The sequence below is a fragment of the Scomber scombrus genome, chromosome 2 (assembly GCF_963691925.1).
Source record: "Scomber scombrus chromosome 2, fScoSco1.1, whole genome shotgun sequence".
Classification (NCBI taxonomy): domain Eukaryota; kingdom Metazoa; phylum Chordata; class Actinopteri; order Scombriformes; family Scombridae; genus Scomber; species Scomber scombrus.
The window spans coordinates 21,775,798-21,801,611 of NC_084971.1; the positions used below are offsets into that span (position 1 = coordinate 21,775,798).

The following is a 25,814-nucleotide window of genomic DNA, read 5'->3' on the forward strand; positions in this document are numbered from 1 at the left end:
AGAGCAACCTTCAACTGAACAAATCAATAGGAATATGCAGATAAAGATGTTCAAATGTTTGACTTCCTGTTTGGTTTGTGCAGCTGTGAAACTGATCTGCACGATGGAAAATTAATCAATTTTTAAAGGGCAGAGTTCATCTTCTGTCACTGATGAAAAGGAGAAAAGTTAACTAATGAAAAAATAGGCTGAATTAAATCAATAACTTATCAAACTTTTATTAAAGCTCAACTTGACAAAGAAAAAAACAAAACACTGGACTTACAACTGTTGTTTGAAAATATTTTTCTCCTCTCACACACACTTCAAACATCTTTTAATTTTGAAGCCCAGCAACTCCATTTATACATAAAACATCTTGCTACCAGGTTAAATAAATCTACAGAATATTACACATTCTTAATGCAAAATAATCCTTTAAAATACATCACATTCATTATTTTTCTACTATAATTCAAGTCTTGCTGCAGAGAATCCAGTCAATTCCACCTTAAAAGGGAATGCAATCACTTAAATGTTCACAATAAAATAATATAATCTTCATCGATACTTCAGCTTATCTCGACCGTGACACACTCATACAGTTAAAGGCTAATCACATTACACATACACAGTGAAACTACAAGTCACTTTGGTTTATTTTGATAATCAGTGCTTCTGTACAGGCCTTGCTGGCAGTGACTAACCAGCAGCATTTACACCCAACTTTTTTATTTATGTTTGCAATATTTCAGAATATATTGTGTGCTCGTGTGTTTTAAAGTGGGAAGTTTATTGAATAGATTACATTTACATAGCACCTTTCTAGTCTTATCGACCACCTGAAGCACATTTAAATAAACGTCATCATTCACACACGCATTCATACACTGATGGCAGAAGCTGTCATGCAAGTTGCCAACCTGCTCATTGGGAGCAATATAGCACTTCTTGTCCAAAGCAGCCCACACTGTTTCTATGCTCACCCATTCACACTCACACACCGATGGGGCACCCCATCTGGAGCAATTTGGGGTTCAGTATCTTGACCAAGACAGATGCAGACAGGAGGAGCCACCTAATTAGTGGACGACCTGCTCTGCCTCCTGAGCCACAGCTAACCCAATGTATTACCAGTGCTGGACCCAGAAAATGAGTGTTTACATGCACATTAGTTTCTTGGTTTTGACTCTTAATCTACCACTCTTAATGTCACATTTACATGAAACAAGAGAAACCTGCTTATGCATTTTTCTGTTGACATAATAATAACATGATAATCCAGGTTTCTGATTGTTGGTATGAATGTGTGTCTTTGATTTCTTAACATCTCAGCCAATCACTTTCTGTTCTTACTAAGCTAGTTTTAACAGCCAAGGATGATAGTTTGGTTTCTGGATGTTACAATTCTGCTGCATTTCCCACTCGGCTCGATTTGAGTTCTCAGTTGTGTTTTTCAATATTTCGGGGTTTTTTTCTTCTGCATTACCCAATTCGTACTTTCCCTTTATCACGGTGCTTTTGATCGTCATATATTGTAATATTCTTTGTTTTACTAACTAAACTTCTACAAAAATCAAGCTAAGGAAGCACCTGCTAACATAGCATAAAATGTTAACATCGATAAATATTCTGGTTTCTAGCAGAGTAATCCAAAGTCTCTCTAAACATTGCTTAATATATAATCATGGTACTAGTGCACATGTAAACACACTCATTGTAAAATGAGTAAGAAATCATGAGGCAAGGGATCATTTCACAAAAGGATTTAAAGGATCCTTTTACAAGAGGATTTTAGAGGCTGTAAAATCCCCTGCAAGCTGTAATGTTTTGCCCTTCCTTGCCAAAGTGAAATTAAAAGTACAGTCACAGTCATATGATTTGGTCTAACGACTTCAGGCTGGACCTAAAGCAATGCAATATCTTACTTGTGTTGCTGATAATATACCAAAAATGTTTTGAATTCTATCATTTTGCATAAAAATAAGTTTACTACATTTAAATATTAAATATGTGACCAAGATATCAAAATATGAATTTACAGCTGACATAATTACAGCATTAAAAGGGTGTTGCTGGTCAAAGTCTGAAAGTTTACATCAAGGCCAAAGGTTTTATTCAAAGGCTAATGACCTGAGATTTATTGAAAGCAGAAAGAGAAAGAAAGAGCTGAGAGGATAGAGAGAGAAATAAAAACCAGTCTAGCAGTAGAGAGATAAGCTTACCCGACAGAGGCTGGTTCCAACAATAGAAAAACACTGATAAAAACAGCACTGAGAAAGATCCCAGCAAAACTTCTGTCTCGTTGAGATAATCGAGATGATCAAAAGGCATTGTGCTGACTTCATGTCACGTGTACAGTACTTGACACTCTGTCACACATACTGCGGGGGTTTCTGTGGGGCGGCAGCAGCTGACGCCAGACTCTTGGCTGCCTCCTTGGCCTTCTCTGATGCGTCTTTCACCCTGTCCCTGTCCCTGAGCAGCCGCTGGGGCGTCTCTCCTGTGAGTCCAGAGAGGGAGACACAGACAGAACAGAGTGGGTGTCACCATACAAAACAGTTTTATGCATGTCAACATACAGTTTGCTGAAAATATGTAAGGGCATGCAAGATGGAAAGGTGACAAAACTTATTATTATTATTATATTATTATATACCTTCCTCTACAAAGAGAGTTTTTAAATACACACACATTGTTCTGAGTGGCCTGATGAAGGGTTCAATAGCAGAGGCTGCAGAGTCTTTTTGTGTCTGACCTCACTGTGAACCCTCAGCTTTAAAGTACCAGAACAACAACAACTTGAGTCACAATACAACAGAGCAGCTCGACTGTAATGTGAAGGAGACGGCTAGAAACCAGAGACTGGCTGTTTCCTCCACTTTTAGGTGCTTTCAGACAGAGCAGTGGGTTTTCACCAAGAGCTCTGCCTTGGCAGGTGGCTGTGTGCTGGCAGAGGGAGAAACCTCTTCACATGTTTGGAGGCTGACGGTAACTGCAGTGAGTGAAACGTGGGAATTCACGGGAGCTAAAAACAATGCACTAAAGCTGTACAGCTTACACGGTTGATTACCAAAATGATTTCCTTGTTTCTTTTTTTAAAAGCCGCCTTTATTTTTACTTTCACGTCATCGGCATACATCTTTCTTGGACGACCTGCTTGATGCAAAATGTAATTTTGAATGTTTAAAATACTCTATGTGGATCTATGAGGTGAGCATTGTGTCTGACATGTAAATGCCCTCTTTTTCGGTACTGGTATTATTGTAGATGCTTTGAAACATGAGGGGACATACGCTTGTAAGGACCTCCGTCAGCACTCAGCTCATGCACTTTTATATTTTTTATTGCACTTTATGATTGTAGTCATGTATGGTGCCACCTATTTATTTATTTATTTATTGTAGTATTGCAAATTTCTCAACTTGTATTGCCTATTTTCTAGAGATGCTGTGCTGTCTTGTCCTTGTAAGAATGACAAATAAAGTACTTTGAACTTTGACAGCCACCCTATTAAAAAGTCGTAAATAAAAAAGATCAGATTGACGTCTAGAATAGCTGATAGCTGATAGTAGAGGCAGGTGTATAGCATAAAATCACAGCATTACATCAATCCATCCTTCACATGACACAACTCTCAGTTTAACACACTCTATAAGATTAGATAAAATATATTTAGAAGGAAATATAAAAGATAGGCAGCAATGACTACTGACATTCCTCAAAGCTTTTAAAGCATTAACACGGTAGAACCACTCTGTTCCACATCACTTGTCATTGACTATACTGCCATACAATGGCCACATGTAGTAAGTGACGCTATTTTCTGGAGTTGCATGGTTTGCTTCTACAGTAATCTGTCTAATCTAACAATGTGACTTTTAATCTTAAACTGTAATATCAAAGCATCAAAAATGCAGTAAGATCAAAACAAGATAAGAAATGCAAAACAGGACAACGGAAACGTTGCTTCATTTTGGCTTTGCTTTCTGATATGTACTACTGCAGTTCAGTACAATACAGGTAGCATGTAAAAAAAAAAAAAAAAAGCTGCATGTAAAAAAAATATTAATACCATTAAATGATTGATCAATGGGCCTTAGGCAAGAACATTTTGTATTCTTATCCTAAAACTGCCTGAACTTGTTGTAAATTATTCATTTCAGCCTGATTGATGCCTTTGGCTCATGAGGTGTTGGTGTTCGTGAGAAGTGATCATTAGCATGATAACACGCCCCTAAAATTGCCATACAAGGCTCCATGTTCTGCTCCATTTTTGGTCGAGTTTCATTCACAAAAAAAAGCAGAGTAAAAACGCTGTGCAGCTTCAAGGCCTGCTTTCAGAAATCAGTAAACATTAACATAAATTTAGGAGTGACAGTAGGAGACCCAAAACAATTAGAAAATATGAATGCAGCTGCCACCGACATGTCAGAGAGGCTCTGCACTGTGATAGAAATAAAGAGGGAATATTTTGACATGAAGTTAGATGCTAAAAAATATATATTTCTAAAGCCAAGTGCCCCTTGATGGGCGGCTGTCATGTGACAGTCACAGAGATGTTAGAGGATAATATTACTATCTACAGGTGATGTTACACTGTCAGCTTCAACATAAGATGATACTGGGCAGAAAGCATCCGAGAGATAAAGAGGCAGCTGTCAGACATTTCATAGCAATTAGTCACATGTTTCAAGTTTCTGAGCCTAAAAAAAAATCTTTAAAAAGCCATTAACCTTTAATGAAAACGTGGTAAATAACCATTTAATTTTGCATCAAGTTTGTTTTAGTTATATTTTTTGTTTATTTCAGTGTCATATTAAATCAGATTAGGACATTACATTTTAAGTGAAACGAGAGTTTCTCCCTTGTGCAGAAAGGCAGAGATGACTTACTCATGACACTTCACTCATGAAATTCTAAGTATGAGAAAACTGATGGATCATGATGTTCTTAAATTACTAATACCTGCCTCTTAAGAACAAATATAATGTATAAGTTGTTCTTGTGAAAACCAGTTGTATATAATGTTCAGGTAAAAAACATTATACACAGTATATTTCAGCTAGATCGTATCACAAGCGATGTTCCTGACTGTAATGGTACACATTTTACTTATTGCGTATTGTATCAATACACAAAGTATTGTGTGAAGATTCTAATGAAAGTGTATTTATGTTAAATCCTTCATTTGGCCCTGGAGTGGCTAGATTATAGACATCAAATGTGGCATCAAAACATTCATTTTGACATTTAAGGGGGAAAGAATCACTGCCTGGAAATTGCTGTAACTACAGAAAGGTCATCACTAGGGTTGTTTTCATTTCATGCAAAAATAACATCAAGATATACTAAAACTATACACTACCTACATCTATACCACTAGATTCACTTTTCTGTCACTTCTCTCAGTTTTACTACTATGAGTTTCTGCTCTTTGATTTCTTTCAAGACACGTACAACATGTACCTGCCTACACAACACATAAGGGGAGACAGTCACTACCTCTGCTACACAGACTACTGTGCAATGGCCCATATACTGTACAGCATCATGTGACAAACCCAGGCCAGGCCAGGGATGGCAGATGGATGCCCCACTGCTAAAATACTCACCACAACGCTCAGCATGATGCCAATTCCTGCAGTGCCATCAACAAAGGGGCAGTGGGACAAAAATCACAACAATGGGAGAATGTCCTTTCAGACGACAGAGCGCTGCATCAGCACAACGCACACTTTGTAGCACAACACAAACCTGACTTGTCATGACACACTGCCAAACAAGGCACGCTTATTCCATGTCTGCACAGCTTCAAATACACCTGCCTGATGATTACTGACTTTTCATTCTTGATGGTTTGTGTGGCATTGATTTCTCTTCTCGGCAAAGATCACAGAAACACACTTACAGACGTGTTTGTTACTGTCAACTCACATTTTACAGCCTGCACCTTTAAAAAACAGAAAGGTTATTACTGTGTCTATAATCAGTTCATTGATTATTTTGCACCTGTTTGTCTCAGAGGATAGTTTTTCTTCATATAACATGTTCTACAATATTTTGTTCATGCAACACTAACTACCCAAATAGGTTTTGTCTTAGTCTAATTCAAGCTTCTTGCCACTGTGGTTGTCATGGTTTCATATCCCTCTACAGTCATTTCAAAGGTCCTTTAGGCTGCTTTGGGTGTTTAAATCAACCCGTTTTCTAAGACATGTGAGAGTACATTTCTAGGCAATGCTGAGAGGCTTTACTGACAAAAATAAGCATTCCTGAACATGCTTTCAACTGCTCTGTGACACTCAAGTCCATTTTGATCAGATAAAAAAGGATTGGGGGGTCTTAAGCCGCATTCACACCAAATCCGGCAATGCGGCTCCTTCCCGCAGGGTTGTGAGGAGGTGTGGACGAGTTTATTTGTGCTTTAGATAATAACTTCCATGAAACAAGCAGAAAATAACCTTTAGTGTAACATATTTAATGTTATTTCTCTGATTCACTGCTTTGTTCTCGCTAACGCTACTCCCTCTTTTCCTTCACTCTCGAGCTAGCTTGACCAACACTGTTCTCCATCTATCTCTTTTTCTCATGTTTTTATAAAATGAGTCAGGAAGCAGACAGCGAATCTTAACATTATCAAATGAAGATAAGTGTTCCCTCCTCGTCCTAGTAAAGTCTTCTTCTCGTGGGCATCTTTAGACCGATCGCTGGCTTACGGGATTGGCACAGCAGCAAGATGTTGGGTTGTATTTTTTTTCAAAAGTTGATCCTGGTTCAATTTCTTCCCCTGTGGCCGCTGCAGGTTTTTTTTTCCTGCACCCTAAACACACTATTGGAATGAATATTATGACTGACGTTTTTTTCCCGTATTGTCAGATTGGGTGTGAATGCAGTCTTAGGATGTAAATGTTAAGCATGGAATGTCTGCGGTAAGCCACTTCAGTTTTTACTTCCACTGAGAATGTTTCAAGGATGTTTTCAAATCTAAAAAAAATGTTTAATCTATAAATTAAAAATAAATATAGTGTACAATGTATTGTGGTTCAATGTTTTGAGGAAAGACGGCCCTTCTTCCTGTGTGAGTTTTCTCCTTTCCACATATGGTAACAGTTAAAAATAAACTTATTTGCTACCTCCTCCTCACTTGTCCTTGCATTCCCTCTTGATTTCTGGTGATGTGTACTTACCCTGTAAGTTTGACAGTGCGTATTCCAGCCCTTTCATGGCTTTCACCTGGTTGCTCTTGAAGCGGGCCAATCCAAACTCCTGGACAAAAACAGGAAATGGCTTTACATGGGGGAGAGGTCTGAAAAACAACGAATAGCTGACAAGTCTTCGCTCTCCTTTTCTCCCGGGATATTGGAGCAAGCCTGGCATGTTCCGCAGCGTATAATAACAATTTTAGACTGATTCTGTTTTGCTTCTCCTCTCAAATCTCCCATTTGTTTATTTTGGTATTTGCACACAGGCCACCCACACCTCTGACCTACAAATCAAACTACAGGCTTGAATATGGGATTATGTATGTCACCCTCTATGATAAAAACAAATGCATCTACATGAACTGGAGCATAAACATATACCGTGGCACTCCAGCATAGAAAAGTAAGGGTGTCTGTATAATTAATATATATATGCATAATAATATTAATACTGACTGAAACCAGAAAAAAACGTTCACAGAAAATGTTGTTATCGTACGTCGAGGTGAAAAGTACCTGAATAGGTCTGGAGAAGCCGTAAATGCTCGATGATATCCACGCTTCCCGTTTCAGCTGGGTGGTGGCGGGCTGCTCCTCGGAGTCTCGAAAAACACAACGTTCTTCAACCGACTGATTTTGGGAGAGAGGCAAGCATCAACAGGTTATGGTAAAGGACATTTTACTTTCTCACACACTTCAGGATCCGATGAAAAAGAGCTTAATAATAGCTTTGTGTGTACAGTATTCACATACAAGTATTTAAGAGCTGACTCATAGTGCAAAAACATGCTTGAACCTAATAAATCCATTTTTCTTTTAACTAATTATATGTTAAACCAATGAGATAATTACAGGTGGGAATCTGTGTGAATTTTACAATTTGATTTGAATAAGTGGGGTCAAGATTGGATCCAAATAAATTCTCACTTGAAAATGTATTTCTAATTTTAAAAAATCTGCAATCGTGTTTAAGTTTTATTGTGCAGTGGAAACCGCTTATACTGATCGCAGTTACAGTGATCACCTGCTTTCTCTTAATCAAAAACAAAATATTTCAAAGCAGCAGAAGAGAGTTTGTTTCCAATGTTTCTGTAACTCTTTCAAATAGAAAACACTGACTTTGATGAGTCAATTGGTTTGATCATGACCGGTTAGTTATCTTAACTGTTACGTTTCATATTGCAGTGGATTCAAAACATAAGCAGCATAAATCCACGCTGCTTTACTGTTTAACACACAGCAGCAAGAGTTATAGCACTAATCTAAAGCTGCATATGAGCAGGCTCTCAAAGTGTTAGACAGAAAACCTGATGCTTACCATCACTGCAATATTCTTGGCAAATATGATATCCTTACCTGGGAAAATCTAACAAAATACAAGACACCTGCCTGATGCTTAACATCCTAAATGGCTCCTACACAACTTAATACTTTTATTAAACAGAAAAATTCAAACTGATCCACAAGAGCTGCTCTGTGTAACCTCTTTCAGGTCCTGTTCCTTCAGCCAATCATGCTTCTCAATTATGAAAAACCCTACCAACTAAAATAAGAAACTGTACCACCTACCACAACTTCACAAAGACTCAAGGCCTGTCAGACGTGTGAAAGTTTCTTATCTACACAGTACATTTCTCATTTTATTATCATTGTTGTTATTACTGGCTAACCTGCTGCAATCTTGTCACGTCTGGCTGTTCCCAAGCAGCCTGCTTTGCATGGCTTAGGTAAACATGGGATATCTACTATTTTTTTAACAATCGAGTATGTTCTCCCATAGCTGAATTATAACTCTGTATTGCATGACTTCCCTGTGTTAAGTGTTATCATTTTACTAACCTGTAACCGCGTCCTTTAACATTTTATCAACATCAACATGTGTTTTGTTCCTTTGTGTTGCTTGCGTGGCTGTGTGGTGTTTATTGTTGTGTGATATTATTTTACTAATGCTTTACTGTTTCCATTATTCTGCATGGCTTGTGTTCTGTGTTGAGTATTCTTGTTTTGTTGTCTGCCTTCTCTAAATTTTATCACCTCATAGGTGTCAAAACATCTCATCAGAGGACTGCAGTTGAAAATCAGCTGGCTAACACCAGCACATTTATAGAAATGTTGATTAATGTGTGGGGACCTTATTAATAAATAAATAAAATGAAAAATGGCACAAACCATATCAAGGTCCTTCTTCCCTGACAGATCATTACATCATGATCATTACATGATCGTCATCTTTGAAGATCAGATTGGTTGAATTAATATTTCCTCCTCTCTGAAGTTAGCAGCTACACCTGACTGCACTGACTGAGTTAAGTCTTTTCTATTCTATCAATAAAGTATACTTTAGTGAAAACCACAAAATTTGATTTCTTTTTACTTTGTGAATTTAATTTAATTCAAATTTGTATGCAAGACACCGGTCTTAAGAATCTAAAACAGAATACAAAATGCTGAAGCCAAGTAAAAATGCGAGCTTTCTCTGTGTAATGTAGGCCTAGTATACAAAGTTAGCAAGATATAGGTGAACACTTTATAACTACATCTATACTGACTGGAAAATAGACACCTGGTTGCAAAAAGGGTTAAAAATGTAAATGAAATGTGATACTCAAAGCTACAAACCACACGATATCAGTTTCCTCACCATGAGAGTTGTGTGGTTAAGGTTCCAAGTGTAGGTTGTCAGGCTCCTATTGATAGGATCCACGATGGAGTCCTCGATGATGTACACATAGCGAGACATGCCAGAAGGGAAAAATCGTTCCGCCCAGCGAGGTAGCCGATTGGTCTTCATCAGGAGGCGTCTGGAGAGAAGCCGGTGGTCCGCAGTAACTTCCCGGTACACAACGTCCTCTGTGAGGACATGGGTGCTGATCGGCAACAGAAACACACAGCCATGCCAGCCACAGGGTTACTCGTTACTTTCAGGTTTCATATCTGTTTGTGATTAATTTCAGTTCTGTTGAAAACAGTCAATTTAATGGAAATGTGTATGGGTGTTTTCTTGAATTGTTTTGTGCTCAAAGTTCATCTTTGATGTTTGTGAAAACTTGTGAACAAAGATCTGTCAAGTTTCCGATGATGTTAAGTCAATTCGTAATGAGAATTAAACCATATAACTTTGAATATGTTAAAATTAGTTTTACTTCTCTGATGCGTTTTCTCAGTTCTCTGTCTCAGTTATGACTGAGGGTTCGTTTTTGCTGAAGGTATATGACACGACTCCTGCAGGTCTGTCATCAGACTGATGGTATAAGCACTGTGGTTTCATAAATGTATCCCCAAAGTCCTCCATTAACTGACATTACTATAATAATTATAATGATGTTATAGATAACTGTAAATATCATTATTGTGGTTTCTTATACAAAGTGAGAAAGTATGATTGCAGGTTCTGTTTTTGTTTCAACACAACTCAGCTTATAAATGCTTGAATATGTTGAAGAGAGAGAGGACTTTGACAGTCACCACATTCTTTCAAATGAGTACAAATAATACAAAAATACTGACCATGAAAATATTACAATACCTGAAAGGGTTAGGATACCTCTGCCAGAAAGCAGAGACAACGTGGTCCCACATACCCCTGATGTCTGTGTTATTACAGAAATACTTGACCATTCTTCTCTCGCTGATGTGCAGAATGACCTGAATCCTGAACCCTGAGGTCCCTCACTGCAACTACACAAGACAATGAAAACTTGGGTGCTGACTCCATCCAAAGTCTGTCACTGTAAAGTCCTGTAAAGATGAAGATAAAAGTTTTAACAAATATGTATAGTATGTTATATATTGTGTTTTAATTTTTGTGCCATAACATGTTCATTATATCATTTTATTGTCAAATTGTGATTAAATACATTTATTTGGTACACATTAAATTTGCCGGATTAGCCAGAAATAGCCATTCCTCTCTGGTTATTAGATCCGTAAACAGTTCTTCAACTGATTTTCCAGGAAACTCTCTTCATCACTATATCTGGAAATATCTCAATATAAATGTATATACACTATGCTGTCATAGAGGATTTTATTATAAACCCCAACTTATTACACGACCAAAACATTTTTTTTATTCCATCATTGTTTATCTATTCTCATGCCTGCTTCCTTGTACATAATAGGATGTTTATGTTAATTTTAGCTATTGGTGACTTAGCTTTTCCTGTTATAAATGTACAAATTCCTTTTGTATTTCCACATATTTGGCCAATAAAGTTATTTTGGTAAAGTTGTCTGTACACACACATCTGTATGTCCAAGTTGGAGCTTGGAAGATGAGATTTTTACTGCAGAAAGTAATTGCTCCCCGGTGTATAGCTGAAATGTCCTTAAAAGGGGGCAACAGTTTTTCAATTCTGTCCTGCAAACAGCAGTCAGGTGCCCAGATGAAGACTGAAACATGTTTTATAATAATGCAATGTAAGTGATGGGGGGGGGGGGGGGGGGGGCGCAAAATTCACAAGCTTCCTTCTGTGCAATTTACAAGTTCATGTAAAGTTAATATAAAGTTATCCAACTGAGCCAAATCAAGTAGATATAATTCAACATTACAGTCTTTTTAGTGCCAAAGTCCATCTTTTTGTTACAATACTTCCCCCACAGCTCAAAGGGGAAACACAAAGGGAATTTTATGCTAAAAAGACTAAATGTGGCAGATATCCACTTGTTATAACTAACTCTGACTCAGACATCAAAGCTTCAGATAAACTTTTAAATGTATTCTACACAAAATGACTGTGTGGAGACACTGAGGATTTTATACATAATTACTTAAATTGTGAACCTATCCTTTAATGCCTAATTATACTCTGGTATTATTCACATTAAATGTTACACAGTGCCACTATGGCAGCCTGAGCTCTTAACAACTCAACAATCACTGCCACACGTGGTAATTAACTATCTATTACTGCTTCTTATGCAACCTGCACACATGTCCTTGGCTTGTGGTTTTAAATTGCTTTGCATGGGTTACCTCGCAAGCTAACGCTGCTGCTAATGATATGCTAGTTACCTGGACAGCTAATGTCGAGCTACCTGACGTATAAATAAGTTATAATAAGTTAAACTAAGTGTGTCTCTAATAGTAATAGTAAGACTGAGTGAGGATTTTACAACAGGTCCACCCAGTTAAGGTTGGCTAACGTAGTTCACTATCCTGAATGCTAAGTGGACAGTAATTAATGAAGTTTCAGTCGCTCTTGACAAACAGGGAACAAGGACAGTCTTACCTGATGTATCCGCAGTGTGAGTGCCAGCCTGGTGTGCTTCTATCCCACAAATTGACTAGCTTACGTTAGCCATTTACACCCATTATTGTGCTCCATGTGACAGATACACAAGGCAGGCAATGAGGTCTGACAGTCTGAGAGATTACCTCATTAAAATCTTCTTCTTCTCCTTCTTCTGATGGTCAGAGGAGACGCAGCAAAGGCGCATTTATGCCCTCTACTGGAAATAAATAATTGAAAAATGATTTTGTACAACTTTAACTCTTTTTGCCAACCTGTCTGTTAGAGATGGAACAAACTGTTATGCTACAGGTTCAAATAGTTTTAGTAACAGCTTTAATGTACTTTGGATAGTTCTGGATAGTCATTAATATATAATCTTTCCCTCAAGGTTCATTAACTATCTTAGGGTCCTCTCTGTAGAAATCTGATTTATTCTGAACCATTATTATTATACGCTATAGTAGACCACTCTACTATGTATTGATGTAATTTACGTTATCTAGTGAAATGAGTAGTTTAGCAGGGGGGTTGTACACTTGCAGGGCATTGTATGTTTAATTCTCATTAGGAGCTGAGTCCCTCTAAAGGTCTGATCCTAGAATCGCCCCTGCTTGGACTCATGAATGTTGGTGCCAATCCATCTGGTTTATGTCCCAATTTGTTGGTGCGCTAGATGAAAAGTCACGAGAGCGTGACTGTCTGACAAGAATTCAGTATTGACATTCAGTCTGGACCAAAGAGTTGAACTGACCAAGTAATGAATATAACTCACCCCTTTTGTTGCCACTTTTTATGTCCTTTTTGGTTTCTTCTAGCTTCAACAATAACTTAAAAACTAAAAAAGGCCTTGCATTTTACTTTGCCATCTAGTGGGTCAAACTTGATGCCTGCAAACATGTTGATAATGGTGCATTTATGACTCACATCCATGACTGCAACTATTGATTGTTTTCATTATCGATCCATCAGGGGGGTATTCCAGAAAGCGGGTTATGTGAAAACTCAGAGTAAGTTAACCCTGAGATGAGGGAAACTCCGTGTTATCCGTTCCAGAAAGAGAGGTAACTGAAACTCTGAGTCAGTCACCATGGTAACTGACTCTGTGAACATAACCTGCTCGCTGGCAGGTTTTCTATCAGAAACCCTGAGTTTCTACCTGTCTCCTCCCACTTGAAGCAAGCTGCCACACATGGGTTGTCCGTTTCTTCGCAATCCGATACATATCGAGGCAGAATTAATTCGCAATGCCTTATGTCGGGAGATGTACTCAGGGCTCAATTGGATGTGCTTTCATTCCGAGATGAATATCTGTTAGAACAGTATCACTGTTCATTACACTCAATCATTTCTTAACATTGTCCGGCCATATCTGCCTTCTTGTTCATCTTATTTTTAGGAAGTATTTTATTTAATATTCATGTACACATCGTCACATGTTAGTCTTATAATCAATGACTCCAATATGTATTATATGTAAAATTGTGTTAAATAAAAGTGTTAGAATAGTGTAAAATGTTAATCTACTAAGCAGGATATTAGATGAGAGGACATATGTGTTAAACAGCTTTCTGTTGGGGGTTTAAATGACTACATGTTGAAGTAGCCACTGAATTAATATTTACTTTGTTTAATAGCCTACGTCAAATATGAATAAAATCAAAGCGAGGTACAATCATAGCCCAGCAAAATGTGCCTTACTTTTCTGAATTATGTTTTTTTATTTTATGCTTAGCTGCTTCCAAATACGTTACACCACTTTTTCACCTGTATGCTACAATTTTAAGTGAGGTAAGTTAAGTCAGTGGAGTAGTGCATTACAATTTAAGAATTGACTCGGGCAGCAATTTTCTCCCATGCCGCTTCTCTCTCCTTAGCGTCTGCAGCAGTGTTACTTTTTGTGAAATATATGATCATATTCGCCACAGGCCTGCAGGGGGAGCTCCAGTTACAGGGAGGTGACGTAACTCGAGCTTTTTTTCTCAGTAGTTGCCATGGTGAATCAAGGTATCGGGGCTCCATTGATGATGGCTTTGTATAGTGGTCGCGCACACGCTAAACTCAAGGTTAACATACTCAGAGTTGATTTACCTATTTCAGATCAGCTGTTCTGGAACCGGATACTCAGAGTTTCCCATCTCAGAGTAAGTCAACTCAGAGTTCTGGGTTAGACTCAGAGTTTGTTGAACCTCCTACCTGGAATACCCCCCTGTTATCATTTTCTTGATAAACATATTAATAAAAAATAAATAACATACAATAAGAGAGAATACAATTTAATAGTTGGCTTTACTGAATCCATTCTTGTGAGTTGTGAATTATATTGGACGAGCCTGACTCCTAAACCATCACTGCTTCTGTCACTCTTGATCTTCATTCACTGTCATTCATAACTGAATTACAAATAGAAGAGTATGAAATGAAAGAAAGAATAACACAAGTTACAAATGTTATGGGCATTAGGCCACACTTTATCATCCGGTGCAGTAGGTGTCGCACTAAAATATGTCAACCTGTCCAATCTGCATCACGTGTCCTTCTTCTTCTTCTTCGGCGCACTTGTCTACCAGAGGAAGTGTCCTCCATGGTGTCATTGTAGGTCTGTTGAGGTTGAATCTGCAGTAATAAACCATGTCTGGGTACACGCCAGACGAACAGCTCCGTGTGAATCAGCTCACCAAGCTCCGGAGGCAGTGGCTGAAGGACCAGGAGCTGAGCCCGAGGGAGCCCGTGCTACCAGCTAAAGCTCCCGGCGCTGTCGCTAAGTTCTGGGCAGGCTTCCTGGAGCCCAAGAGTCTGTGGAGGCTTTACGTGAGTCCCGCTGTATCTTACAGCTAACGAGAGCTAGCTAACAAACAACCACTGGTGATAACAGGATAACCAAGCTGCATGAGAAATTAAGCTGTCAGGACACAACATGATTGGTTTTGCAGTGAAACTAATGTCAACAGCCCTGATACCGAGTACCGATCCAACAATAGTGTTGCAATAAGATAAGATGTATCTTTATTGACAATTGTGACAAAGATATGTAATGGAGGCAGGATATTCTACAGTTTAATAATTATCTTTATTGTAGAAAATTACACTGGTGCACTGAAACAGTCAACTTCACTGAAAGTGCAATCATTATAAATAACTATACATTAAAAAATTATAGAACATAAACAAACCTATGTACATGTACATTAAACTTGAATTTAGAAAAAAGATCAAATATACATAAAATTCTGCTTTAAAATTCTAAAGGTACAGATTGGACAACATATATATCAATATTAATATGGTTGTGAATAGGACAATATCGGCCACTAATATCAGTTGACCAATATAGTGATCAGGCCCTAGTTCACTTACTGTTTTAGCTTGTATCCAAGTCTGCAAAGCAGCACCAGTTTCAATTCAGTTTCTAACATGTATTAACATCTAACCTACTTGGAGTGAGAGTACCATCTCTAGTCTAGGTTGAAGTATGCATTATCTGTTAGGAACCGTCAGGATAATCACTGTAATTCATTATGTACTTGTCTTCATTAATATTTACGTGCAAATATATTTTCCTTGCAGACCTACAAAGCATACAGAGGTGGAGTTTTTACATTAACACGGCTGTTGATCCCTGCTTGGATTGTTCACTACTACGTGAAGTACCATGTTACCGTAAGTTCAATGAAATGTTTAACATTATTTGTGATATTATATCACACTATGAAATGTCCTGTGTGTAGTAAACAAATGGGGAGGAAACAGAATAGAAACCTATCACATATTATGAATGTTCCACATATCTTGTGAACTGAATTGTAAGACTTCATGAGCTGGATGTTTCTGTTATTGTTGTGCGTGCCATCTAGGAGCTTTTCTTTTACACACTTGCACATGTAAGCTGCTGAAAAATGACAGGAAATGGATAAGAGAGCTGTGAACTCTGCATTCATGTTTTAGTATTCATAGCGTTCTTTCATTTGTGCGGTCACAAACAAGTAGAGTAATTTGCAAATAAAGCAGGAACACATTTTACAAGACAAGATATTACAAGAAAGTAAAATTCAGTCATGAGACAATGTAGTGGTCATTGGACTTACTAAATAACAATACCATTGTCCTTCACAGCAAAAGCCATTTGGTATTGTGGAGTTGAAGCCCAGGCTGTTCCCTGTAAGTATGACTCATTTATTCACTGTACTCTGTATGATAGTTGTTCCTGTAATTATAGCCTTTCTTTGTGTTTCTTGTGTGTGCAGCTGCTTATGAGCTTGATTTACCAGACATACCTAGGCCTGATTTCCCCACAGACTAATCCCACACAAACAGGCTTCTGTCCTGAGATGATCCCACAGAAACATAAAAGAGTTGCTCTCAAATAATAGATGTCTTGATGGAGAAGAAGAAAAAAAAATTCTTACATGTTTGTCCTTGTTTCTGTGTCTAGGGTGACACCATTCTGGAGACAGGCGAAGTTGTTCCAGATCTTCCCGAGACCCACGGTCACCACTGAAGTTGAAATATTTTAATAATTTCTCTGAGAGTCTGTTGTAAAAACTGTGTATATGCCATTAAAATATTACGAAGCCATTTAAGAATATGAGTCTGATTTTACAAATTCACGTAAATAGTGACATCTCACAATAGAGATAATGAAAATGTTTTTGCTCTTTTCACAAGTTAAAGGCTTTTATTGTGCATTCAGTTAGATTTACTGATAATATGTTTGTCAGCTCCTGTGTGGTCACAGTAAGCTGTTAATGACAGTTTGAAACCATGTTACTTCAATAGATTGATACAGTTCTGACGCATTAAGTTTTATGTTTAGTTTGACTTTTAGATTCATATCAACTGTGATACAGCATAAGTCAAACCTTGAAGTTGCACTAGATTTCCAGGAAGCCAATTTAGCCTAATGAAAGTGAAAGCATACATGTTGTTTTTCAAATTTTGACTTTGAAACTCAGCTGGGACATAGGTTATTCTGACATGACTCGAATGATGTTTATCAGCCATGCCACTAAACTGGAACAAGAACACTTGCCTTAAAAAGAAAAACACTGTATGCTTGTGTCATTGAAGATGGGTTCATAATTTTACAAGTCTGTCTTAAAACAGTAGTCAGGTGCCAAAAGGTGATAGGGGTTTTTCTTGCTATAATTCTTTGATCAGTTAATACTAGTCATAAGATCCCTTTGACCTTTACTTAAGAATGTCATAATACATATAAAATATAATTGATGGGGGCCAAAATCAAAAAGTCCAGTGCAAAAATATAATTAAAAGTTTGTCTGAAGCTTATTTTAGGATTCTATCTAAATGAGTCAAATCAAGTAGATATCTTTCTGTGTCACTGTTTTTTTTTAGGACCAGAGTCCCTCTTTTTGTTACTATATTTCCACAGCAGGGAAACACAAAGAGGGAATTTGATGCTAAAAAACACTGTAAATGTGGCAGATATTCACTTGATATGACTAACTCAGACTGCTGAAGCCTTATGTAAGCTTCACATAAACTTTAAAATGCATTTCTGGACAAAATGGCTGTTTGAATATATTAAAGAGTAGCTATTATTAATAGAAATGTAGACGTTAAAGATTTAAAGTGAGTTTTTATTGTTTTATTGCAAATATAAATGACTTTTATAGTGATAGGTCTTCAAAACATGTGTGGTGCTTTTATTCTGAAGGCCGGAAGTGGCCTGTCGCTTGTTGAATGATAAAATACCACACTGGGGCAGAAAGGGGCTGAAGAAGCTAAACTGAGGTGTAATGTAAACAGCTGCTCGGGAATGTAGAAATAAGTAGGTTTCCACAAGACGAAGAGGGCCAATTAGCTGCCAGACGCTCACCTGTGAAAGTCCGAGGTAAAATATTAATTACACAACTTTTTTTAAGCCGTCGTAACTAGCCGTTACAGTGCTAGCCTACCTAGCTTCCTTAGCTATCTGGCTAACTTTAGCTAACCAAGTTCATCTGTTTTTAAATTGACGCAACGCAATATTTATAAGTGGTATTGTCAACTTTCTTCTGACAAGCTAGTTTGTGTAAACCTCGGGATTATTTTTATACTGTAATCAGCTCAATCTGACGTGTTTGTTTTTAAACTGACGCTATTTTGTGACATTACTTTGAAGAGCTAAGAAGCTATTGGTGTAGCCTGCTAAGCTAACTAATAGAAAACGGCGCAGTCGAAAGGGGCAGAAAGGCAGAGTCATAATTGACTTGAATGCAGGATTTTCGCCGTGAATTCATGGTCTAAAAATTATATCACGATTACCGATAAATGAGCAAGGGATTCATCAGGTTCAAGTTTAAATGGCAGGTATAAACCTGATGTATAACCCTCATAGTAGCTTATCACATGCTGTCATAACGAGCATACAGTATCTCCATCTATGGCTTCATCACTGGCTACTTGTTTTTATTTTTTTATTTGGTTGGTTTCTCAGTAATGTTTGTTATTACAAGATAATTTCGTTTATAAATAGATAGCCAAGAGGAGACCTGTACATGAAGGCAGGGTAGTGAACAACGCCAGAGAGCAATACACCTTTTAAACACATTTATTTTCGATCAAAATACAAAACGTGTAATGAATTTCATTCATTACTATTTTTGTGAGCAGGCTGTGTACACTGTAAATATTTTTCCAACCTACGTTTTATAAATAAAGCAACATCTTTTCTTACCATTTAACATTCATCTCAGCACACCTTGCACAGCTTTTTGCACTATTTGAATCGTGTGTACAGTTCACAGAAACAGTTTCACCTGTAAATATTCGTTCCTTGTGTATCTTTCTGAAGATTGTTGTGTTGTTATGTAATGTAAGTGCATTGAGAGCCACTTAATTTGAGTCAAATTCCTTGTTTGTGTAAACATACTTGGCCAGTAAAGAAGATTCTGACATGTGCAGAGGGATGTGTACTGGCTAGGTTATTTATGTAGACATGCATAGACAGGTGACTAAGGAATTTGCTGGCATGGTTTTAGTCCACTTGCCCCTTTAAAGCGGAGGGTCACTGCAAATCAATACAAAGTTGTTGGGAGTGATCACTTTATCCTATGAAACATTTCCAGTGTTTCCCATTAATTATATAGACTGTAGCGGTCCACCATAGTCTAATTTTTGCCACCACAGTTTCATAGTGAGCCAAACATGTCTGCACACTTTCCAAAACGTTCAGCAAAGCATGTCAACCTGCACCAGAGCTAATCTGCCCTAGTGAACCAGTTGAACTTGGATAATCACTTCTGCTCTCTTTGTTTCAGAGCTGAAATATGGACATTAGTCTCTTGTTGATGGTTTGTTTGGAACATTTATTAACTGGTAAAATTATTTTCCCATGCTTTGTAGGTGTGACCTGTCATCACCATTCATACCAATACAACCAGTAGTTAAAGTACTAAAACACAAAATAGTTTAGAGCACTTTAAAAAAAAATATATATTACCTCTTAATTTTGCTCTTAGAGTGCACCAGAATGATGTGTTTGACTTAAAAATGTGTCCCCGGGCTCCTGTAGAGGATCGGACTGAGGTCCAACCACCATAGTCTCTCAAAATGTTGTGGGAAACACTGACTTCTATCCTGATGGGAGTGGTCTCTTGCAGGATGACAATACCCCCATCCATATGAGTATAACAATTATGTGAATCCCTTCGCAGTCAACAGATCTCAACCGAACTGAACACCTAATTATCCAAGTTCAACTAGTTCACTAGGGCAGATCAGCTCTGGTGCAGGGTGACATGCTTTGCTGAACATTGTGGAGAGTGTACAGACATGTTTGGCTCACTATGAAACTGTGGTGGCACAAATTAGACTATGGTGGGCCGCCACAGTCTATATAATAAATGGGAAACAATGCTAGAGTATACCTTTTATATTGTCCTCATTATGATGAAATCGTGTTAATTGTATCAAGAAAGATGATGATTACCTGGATGAACCTGCCAACAGTACCAAGTCATAATCCTTCAACATGATATATAGATGAAACTGATTCATGTGCAGTGTATGTTATAAAATGTGCATGACTCTTATCTTCTTTTTAATTTTCATTTTCAGTGCATGGGTGCTAGAAGTTCAGAGCTGACACATAAGGCAACTGAAAGGTTTGCACACTGCTATTCAAACACAAAATATTATGAATGAGCAATTTAATGCAACACATTTAATTATATTTTCTGCACAAACCACAGGATACAAACTTAAGTTGCCTCATGAATCAGGCGCGTGAAAAATACTTGAAGTGTATTCTTTTTGAGTGAACGGGAACATATTTTGTGCAGTTGTGGGGTTCATTTTGGCTGCTTTAATTTATATATATGATTTGTAGACTGCATTTCAGCACATCACAAGAACTTTCCAGAAGAACTGCCATAACATTTCTGTTTGGTAAATGTGAGGATTTCCAATTTAAAAACGATTTTAACCCGCTTTTTCTTATCGTATCAGATCATGTCAGCTATTAAGATCGCCCTGCAGCAGAGCAAGAAGAGGGACAGGCGGAAAACCTCTGAAGCAATGTCTGAAGATGTGTCCCCAGACTCCAAGTGTCCCATCTGTTTGGACATATTTAACAACATTTCATACCTGGACCTATGCCTGCACAAGTTCTGTTTCCGTTGTATTCACGAATGGTCCAAGAACAAAGCTGAGTGCCCTCTCTGCAAACAGCCATTTAATTCAATATATCACAGTATAAAGTCAGAGCAAGACTTTAAGAAGTATGACCTGAAGCCACTAGATAATGGCTCCTTTGGGTCTTTTGAGGGAGTGCGGTTTAGATACCGCACAACTCTTACTGGGGTACATCGACAGATGCAGAGAAGGACCTCTCCTCCTCCAGACAATGGAGTCATGTTTGAAGCCTCAACAAACCTTCCCCAACATCGACAGGACCGTTACATCAGGCGCATGATGATTAGGTTGGCAGCCAAGAGGAGAGCTGCAAGTGAAGGCAGGGCAGTGAACAATGTCAGAGAGCAAGAAATGGTCAACTTCAGGAGGGAACTGTACCGAAGAGGCGTGAGGGTTAGGAATGTTCGGGATGGCGGCCGCTCTCGAGACACCTCGGCTGAGTTCTACCGAAGAAATCCTGCCTGCCTCCATAGACTTATCCCCTGGCTAAAAAGAGAACTTGTGGTGCTGTACGGGCTCCATGGCTCTTTGGTCAACATAGTTCAACATATCATTATGTCTCGCATTACACGTTATGATATGGAGGAGGGACCCATTCAGGAAGAGCTCAGGCCGTTCCTCCAGGGACGCACAGAGCATTTTCTGCATGAGTTTATCAGCTTTGCAAAGTCCCCTTTCAATATGGAAGCTTATGACCAGCATGCCGTCTATGACTGCCCAGCCCCTTCTTCCAATGAGGACAGCAGCTCCAACTCATCTGTAATAGCTATCTCAGAGGATGAGGAAAACTCTGTGGATTTGGACCCTCCAGGAGACTCCACTTCTACTCTGAGCCACTCTGTGTGGGATGATGAGACGCCTGGACCGTCATATTCTACGACAGCAGAGCAGAGCAGGACAGAGAGGCTGTCAGTTCCTGACTCAGACACAGACAGCAGTCTAGAGGAGGAGACACAAGCGTTTGGGGTTTCTCCACAGCAAATTAGTCCTCATGACCAAACAGACTTGACTCAGGGTGAAGTTAACAACAAGGAGTGTTTGTCCTCTGATACTGATGACTGTTTAATTGTGGGTTTTGTTAAGCCAACAGCTGATAGGACTCCTGAGCTGGTCCAGCTCTCCTCTGACTCTGATGAGTCTGCAAGTGAAGATACTAAAGAAGTGCCTCATCTACCTCAACACATCCGCTTCACCAGTCTCAGTCCTCTAGCTTCACAGAGTAGCGATCCTGGACGGTCAGAATATCTAGAAATTGACCAATATAGTCAGTCGGATTCAAAAGAAGGATGTAGATCTGTCACATCTAGCAGACACAAGACATCCAGTAAGTCAGAGAGAAAAAACAGAGATCGCCATGACACAGACAGAAGATATGGTAATAATAGTGGATCATGGGAGAGGCACTGGTCAAAGGAAATAGATCATAGGAGAAAGAGGAGGTCAAGAAGTGCAGAACGCAGACACTCTAGCAGGAGCCCAGTGATCTCTCAAAGTAGTAAAGAAAGAGGTTATTCTTACTCCGGCGGCAGAGATTTCACCTACTCAAAATGTGACAGCAAATATAAAAGAAGGGACAATAATTTTAGCTATAACTCGCCACCACACAGCTATCAGTCATATAGCCATTACAGCCAAGAAAGAGATGAGAGTGGGCTGCATTACAAAGAGAGACGGTCCTACTATTACAGTAGCCGAAAGTACTCTGATCGACACTCCTATTCTCGCTCCAGGAGCCACAGTAGGGAATCATACCGACAAGACCGGAGGCATTCTCGATCGAGGACTAATTCGAGCAGTCGCTCCCCCTCATCGAAAAGGAGGCCTCATCATGACAAGCCCGGTGGGAAGAGGAAATACAAAACTAGACATTTGGAGGAACCTTCCAAAAACACGCTTTCTAGCTCTCACCCTGAGGGCGACTCCTCGACAACACATACAAAACACAGTAAAAAGAGCAAAGAGAAGCATCATAAAAAGTCCAAGGAGAGGTCAAGGAAGGGTAGCAGGAGCCTCAGTGTGGAGCTAGTCAACGAGGACAATTCCTGTGAACGAAGCAGACGTCACCACAAGAAAAAGAAGAAACACAAGAAGAAAAGCAAAAGGCACAAAAGCCACGAACGCACAGAGAAGCATTCACCCACTGTCATTACCATTGATAGTGACACTGATGATTTTGCTAATGACAGCATTACCCAGGCCAGTATCTCTAACAACCTCATCAATAATGCCACAGATGACCCAGTAGACCCCACCCCTCTGGACTCTCCACTGCCATAACTGGGAGGGCACATATCCACTGTGTGTGTGTGGTGGGAACTGATGGATTCACCCTCAGCTGCTAAAGCCTGACAGCAGTATTTAGATCAGAACAGTGTAAAATAGTTTGCAGGTCATCTGACCTCGATGGATGTGGTGGATTATACACAGGTCCCTTTTTAAATTCAACCACAAGTATTCATTGGACGTTGGCTTACATAACAGACATATATTCCTGTAGAAGTGGACGGAGGTCATCCGTGGATAAGTGACCGTTTTAGACCATCACGGCCTACTTTCTTGACTCTGATAACTAACACCTAAACAATCCTATTTTACTTGCAAAGTGCCACTATGAACAAAGCTCAATTGAATAAATAGGGAGTCGCTCACTGTACTGTGTTCTGGATATTCATTATTTTCAAAGGAAATCTTTTAATTTCTCAGGTGCTCTCAGGGATAATGTTGATTACAGTGATTTTTTTTGTTATGGTTAAGTCGGCTATATTCTTGAGACAAAACTGTTTCTACCGGCTGCTCGTGGAGTAGTGCTAATTATCAGTAGATTGTAATTGGATTTCAAAAATGGGCTCTTTTGTATTGAATTTTATTTAAAAATAAATTGTAATTAGCAATTGTGTGTAGTATTTTTTTAATGTTGCTTTTCTGTTACAGTACTGTTGTTACTGTAGTTTAGATTCATATTCGTGATAGTTGGGTCATAGATTTGTTACATAACAGCAAACCTGCTTACATCAATTGTTTACATAATTGGAGACTTGCCATTATAATCAAGTAATTTCCACTATGCACACAGATCACATGTTATACATTGAACAAATGTCTGTCTGGCTGCTTTGTGCTTTGTTTTGTTTTGGGTCTGGACTCCAAGCTGCACCTATTTTTCTAAGCAAACTTAAAATCGCTGAAATTTTATTTTTAAAAAATTACATATTACATTTTATTACATAGTATTTGTCAAGACTCCAATAAAACAGGAAACACTACGTTTTTTTTGCACGATTTGGTGTAGTACTACAAACATACAATATTTTTCACAGGGCTGAAGATGATTTCAAAAGTATGCTCTTGGGTATTGAATATGAATTTGTTTTTTCCACCTTTCAGGCAACCATTCCATTTTTATTTTACTATAATAGGAAAACCATTCAGCATTTTGACTTGGATGTGGCAGATAATGAACACCTTATACATATAGTCATGAAAGTAATAACAATCAAACTTAATTTGTATAGCACTTTTCATACATGCTTATGTAACAGTGCTTTACATAGTAAAAAACCACACAAACAAAAAGAGTCAATAAAAGGAAACACTATCATAACTCACATGAATCTGCAATGAGGAAACAGGTAGGATAAAAATTTAAAAATTAAGATTACCCAAATGAAATAAAAGGTAATAAAAAATTAATTAAATACAATAAAGTCACCACTTCTGAGTAAAACCAGAAGTGTGAGGAGGGTTAAACCGGACATAAATAACCGGACATAAATAGGTGGAAAAAGGCCATGAAATAAAATGGAATAAAAACAGATGGCCCAAGTAGAAAAACATGAAAGAAAAGAAAGATTCATTAATTAATAAATACAATAAAGTTCGATTGAAAGCTAGAGTAAAAAGGTAGGTCTTAAGTTTGCTTTTTAAAATATCAACCTATAAATTAGTAACATCAATAATTCACGAAGTAAAAAATAAATTAAAAAGTCTCATGAAAAGTTACCTATAGTTATAGGTAACTAAAGCAAATGTGTTAATTAGATTAGAGGAGGCATAAGGTGGACTTAATCGTAAATACTGAAGGGGAACCAACGGCCTCCTACAACCAAAGTAAATAAAGGTAAATAAATAGTTTACTTTGGAAAACGACCCTCAGTGAAAAACAGACCAGATAAACAGCCTGAAACTACGATATGTTTGCACATGAAGGCCGAGTAATCAAACAGGAAGAGACATCCCTTGGGTCCATTTCTCTTTCCACCCGCGTTCCGCGAAGACCCGCCCTCCTCTACCTACTCTGCTTTTGATTGGCTAGTAGTTGTTGCCTTCGGTGGTTGGATTGGTTAGATTTAAGCATGAGGAATGACATGATTGGTTAGAGCAGAGTTTTGTAGAAGCGAGAGTTGCGTCACCTCCTTTCTCTTAAATTGATTTCTTCTGTAGATAGTGCAGACCCATGTAGGCAGTGTTGGAGAGTAGTTATATATACATACAATGTAGCATTGCGTAATTTAATTACAAAATAAATGTTACTGTAATCCGTTACAGTTACTGAGAAAAAAATGTTTAATTAAATGACAGTTACTTATGAAAATGTTTACAAAATGATTACAAAGAGGCTTACATCTGAAGTCAGACCTTTAAGATGCTTCCTCATTTTTCACTATTTAACATGTTACTGAATATATTGCTGTTTTTAAGTCTTTAAAATCAATATATGTTTTATATTTTGTAAATAAATCCTGTCCATTTGGGACACACACGGGTT

General features: G+C 38.2%; 3 protein-coding genes across 4 annotated transcripts in view; 2 read left to right on the forward strand and 1 right to left on the reverse strand.

The window, feature by feature from the left end:
- Nucleotides 1-199: 199 nt before the first annotated feature.
- LOC134000838 (PRELI domain-containing protein 1, mitochondrial-like) lies at nt 200-12,534 on the reverse strand. Its single transcript, XM_062440337.1, has 6 exons — nt 12,416-12,534; nt 10,711-10,922; nt 9,826-10,051; nt 7,701-7,814; nt 7,170-7,248; nt 200-2,482 (listed from the first exon to the last, which is right to left on the reverse strand). The coding sequence occupies exons 2-6, from the start codon at nt 10,800-10,802 to the stop codon at nt 2,355-2,357; spliced, it is 639 nt and encodes a 212-aa protein (XP_062296321.1). The 5' UTR covers nt 10,803-10,922; nt 12,416-12,534; the 3' UTR covers nt 200-2,354.
- A 2,441-nt stretch (nt 12,535-14,975) lies between these two features.
- The window catches only part of ndufb6 (NADH:ubiquinone oxidoreductase subunit B), a 334,342-nt gene continuing 323,503 nt past the window's right edge, over nt 14,976-25,814 (forward strand). Inside the window, exons 1-4 of the mRNA XM_062431515.1 lie at nt 14,976-15,226; nt 15,983-16,075; nt 16,529-16,573; nt 16,848-16,976. Of these exons, the coding sequence (XP_062287499.1) occupies nt 15,047-15,226; nt 15,983-16,075; nt 16,529-16,573; nt 16,848-16,913 (384 nt within the window). The 5' untranslated portion in view covers nt 14,976-15,046 and the 3' untranslated portion in view covers nt 16,914-16,976. The remainder of the gene's footprint in view (nt 15,227-15,982; nt 16,076-16,528; nt 16,574-16,847; nt 16,977-25,814) is intronic.
- toporsa (topoisomerase I binding, arginine/serine-rich a) lies at nt 18,146-23,934 on the forward strand. Of its 2 annotated transcripts, XM_062440769.1 has the most exons (3): nt 18,146-18,266; nt 20,474-20,520; nt 20,864-23,934. In XM_062440769.1, the coding sequence occupies exon 3, from the start codon at nt 20,867-20,869 to the stop codon at nt 23,324-23,326; it is 2,460 nt and encodes an 819-aa protein (XP_062296753.1). In that variant the 5' UTR covers nt 18,146-18,266; nt 20,474-20,520; nt 20,864-20,866; the 3' UTR covers nt 23,327-23,934. The 2 variants fall into 2 exon arrangements, with proteins under 2 accessions (XP_062296753.1, XP_062296761.1); XM_062440777.1 differs by lacking the exon at nt 20,474-20,520 and having other exon boundaries at nt 18,152-18,266.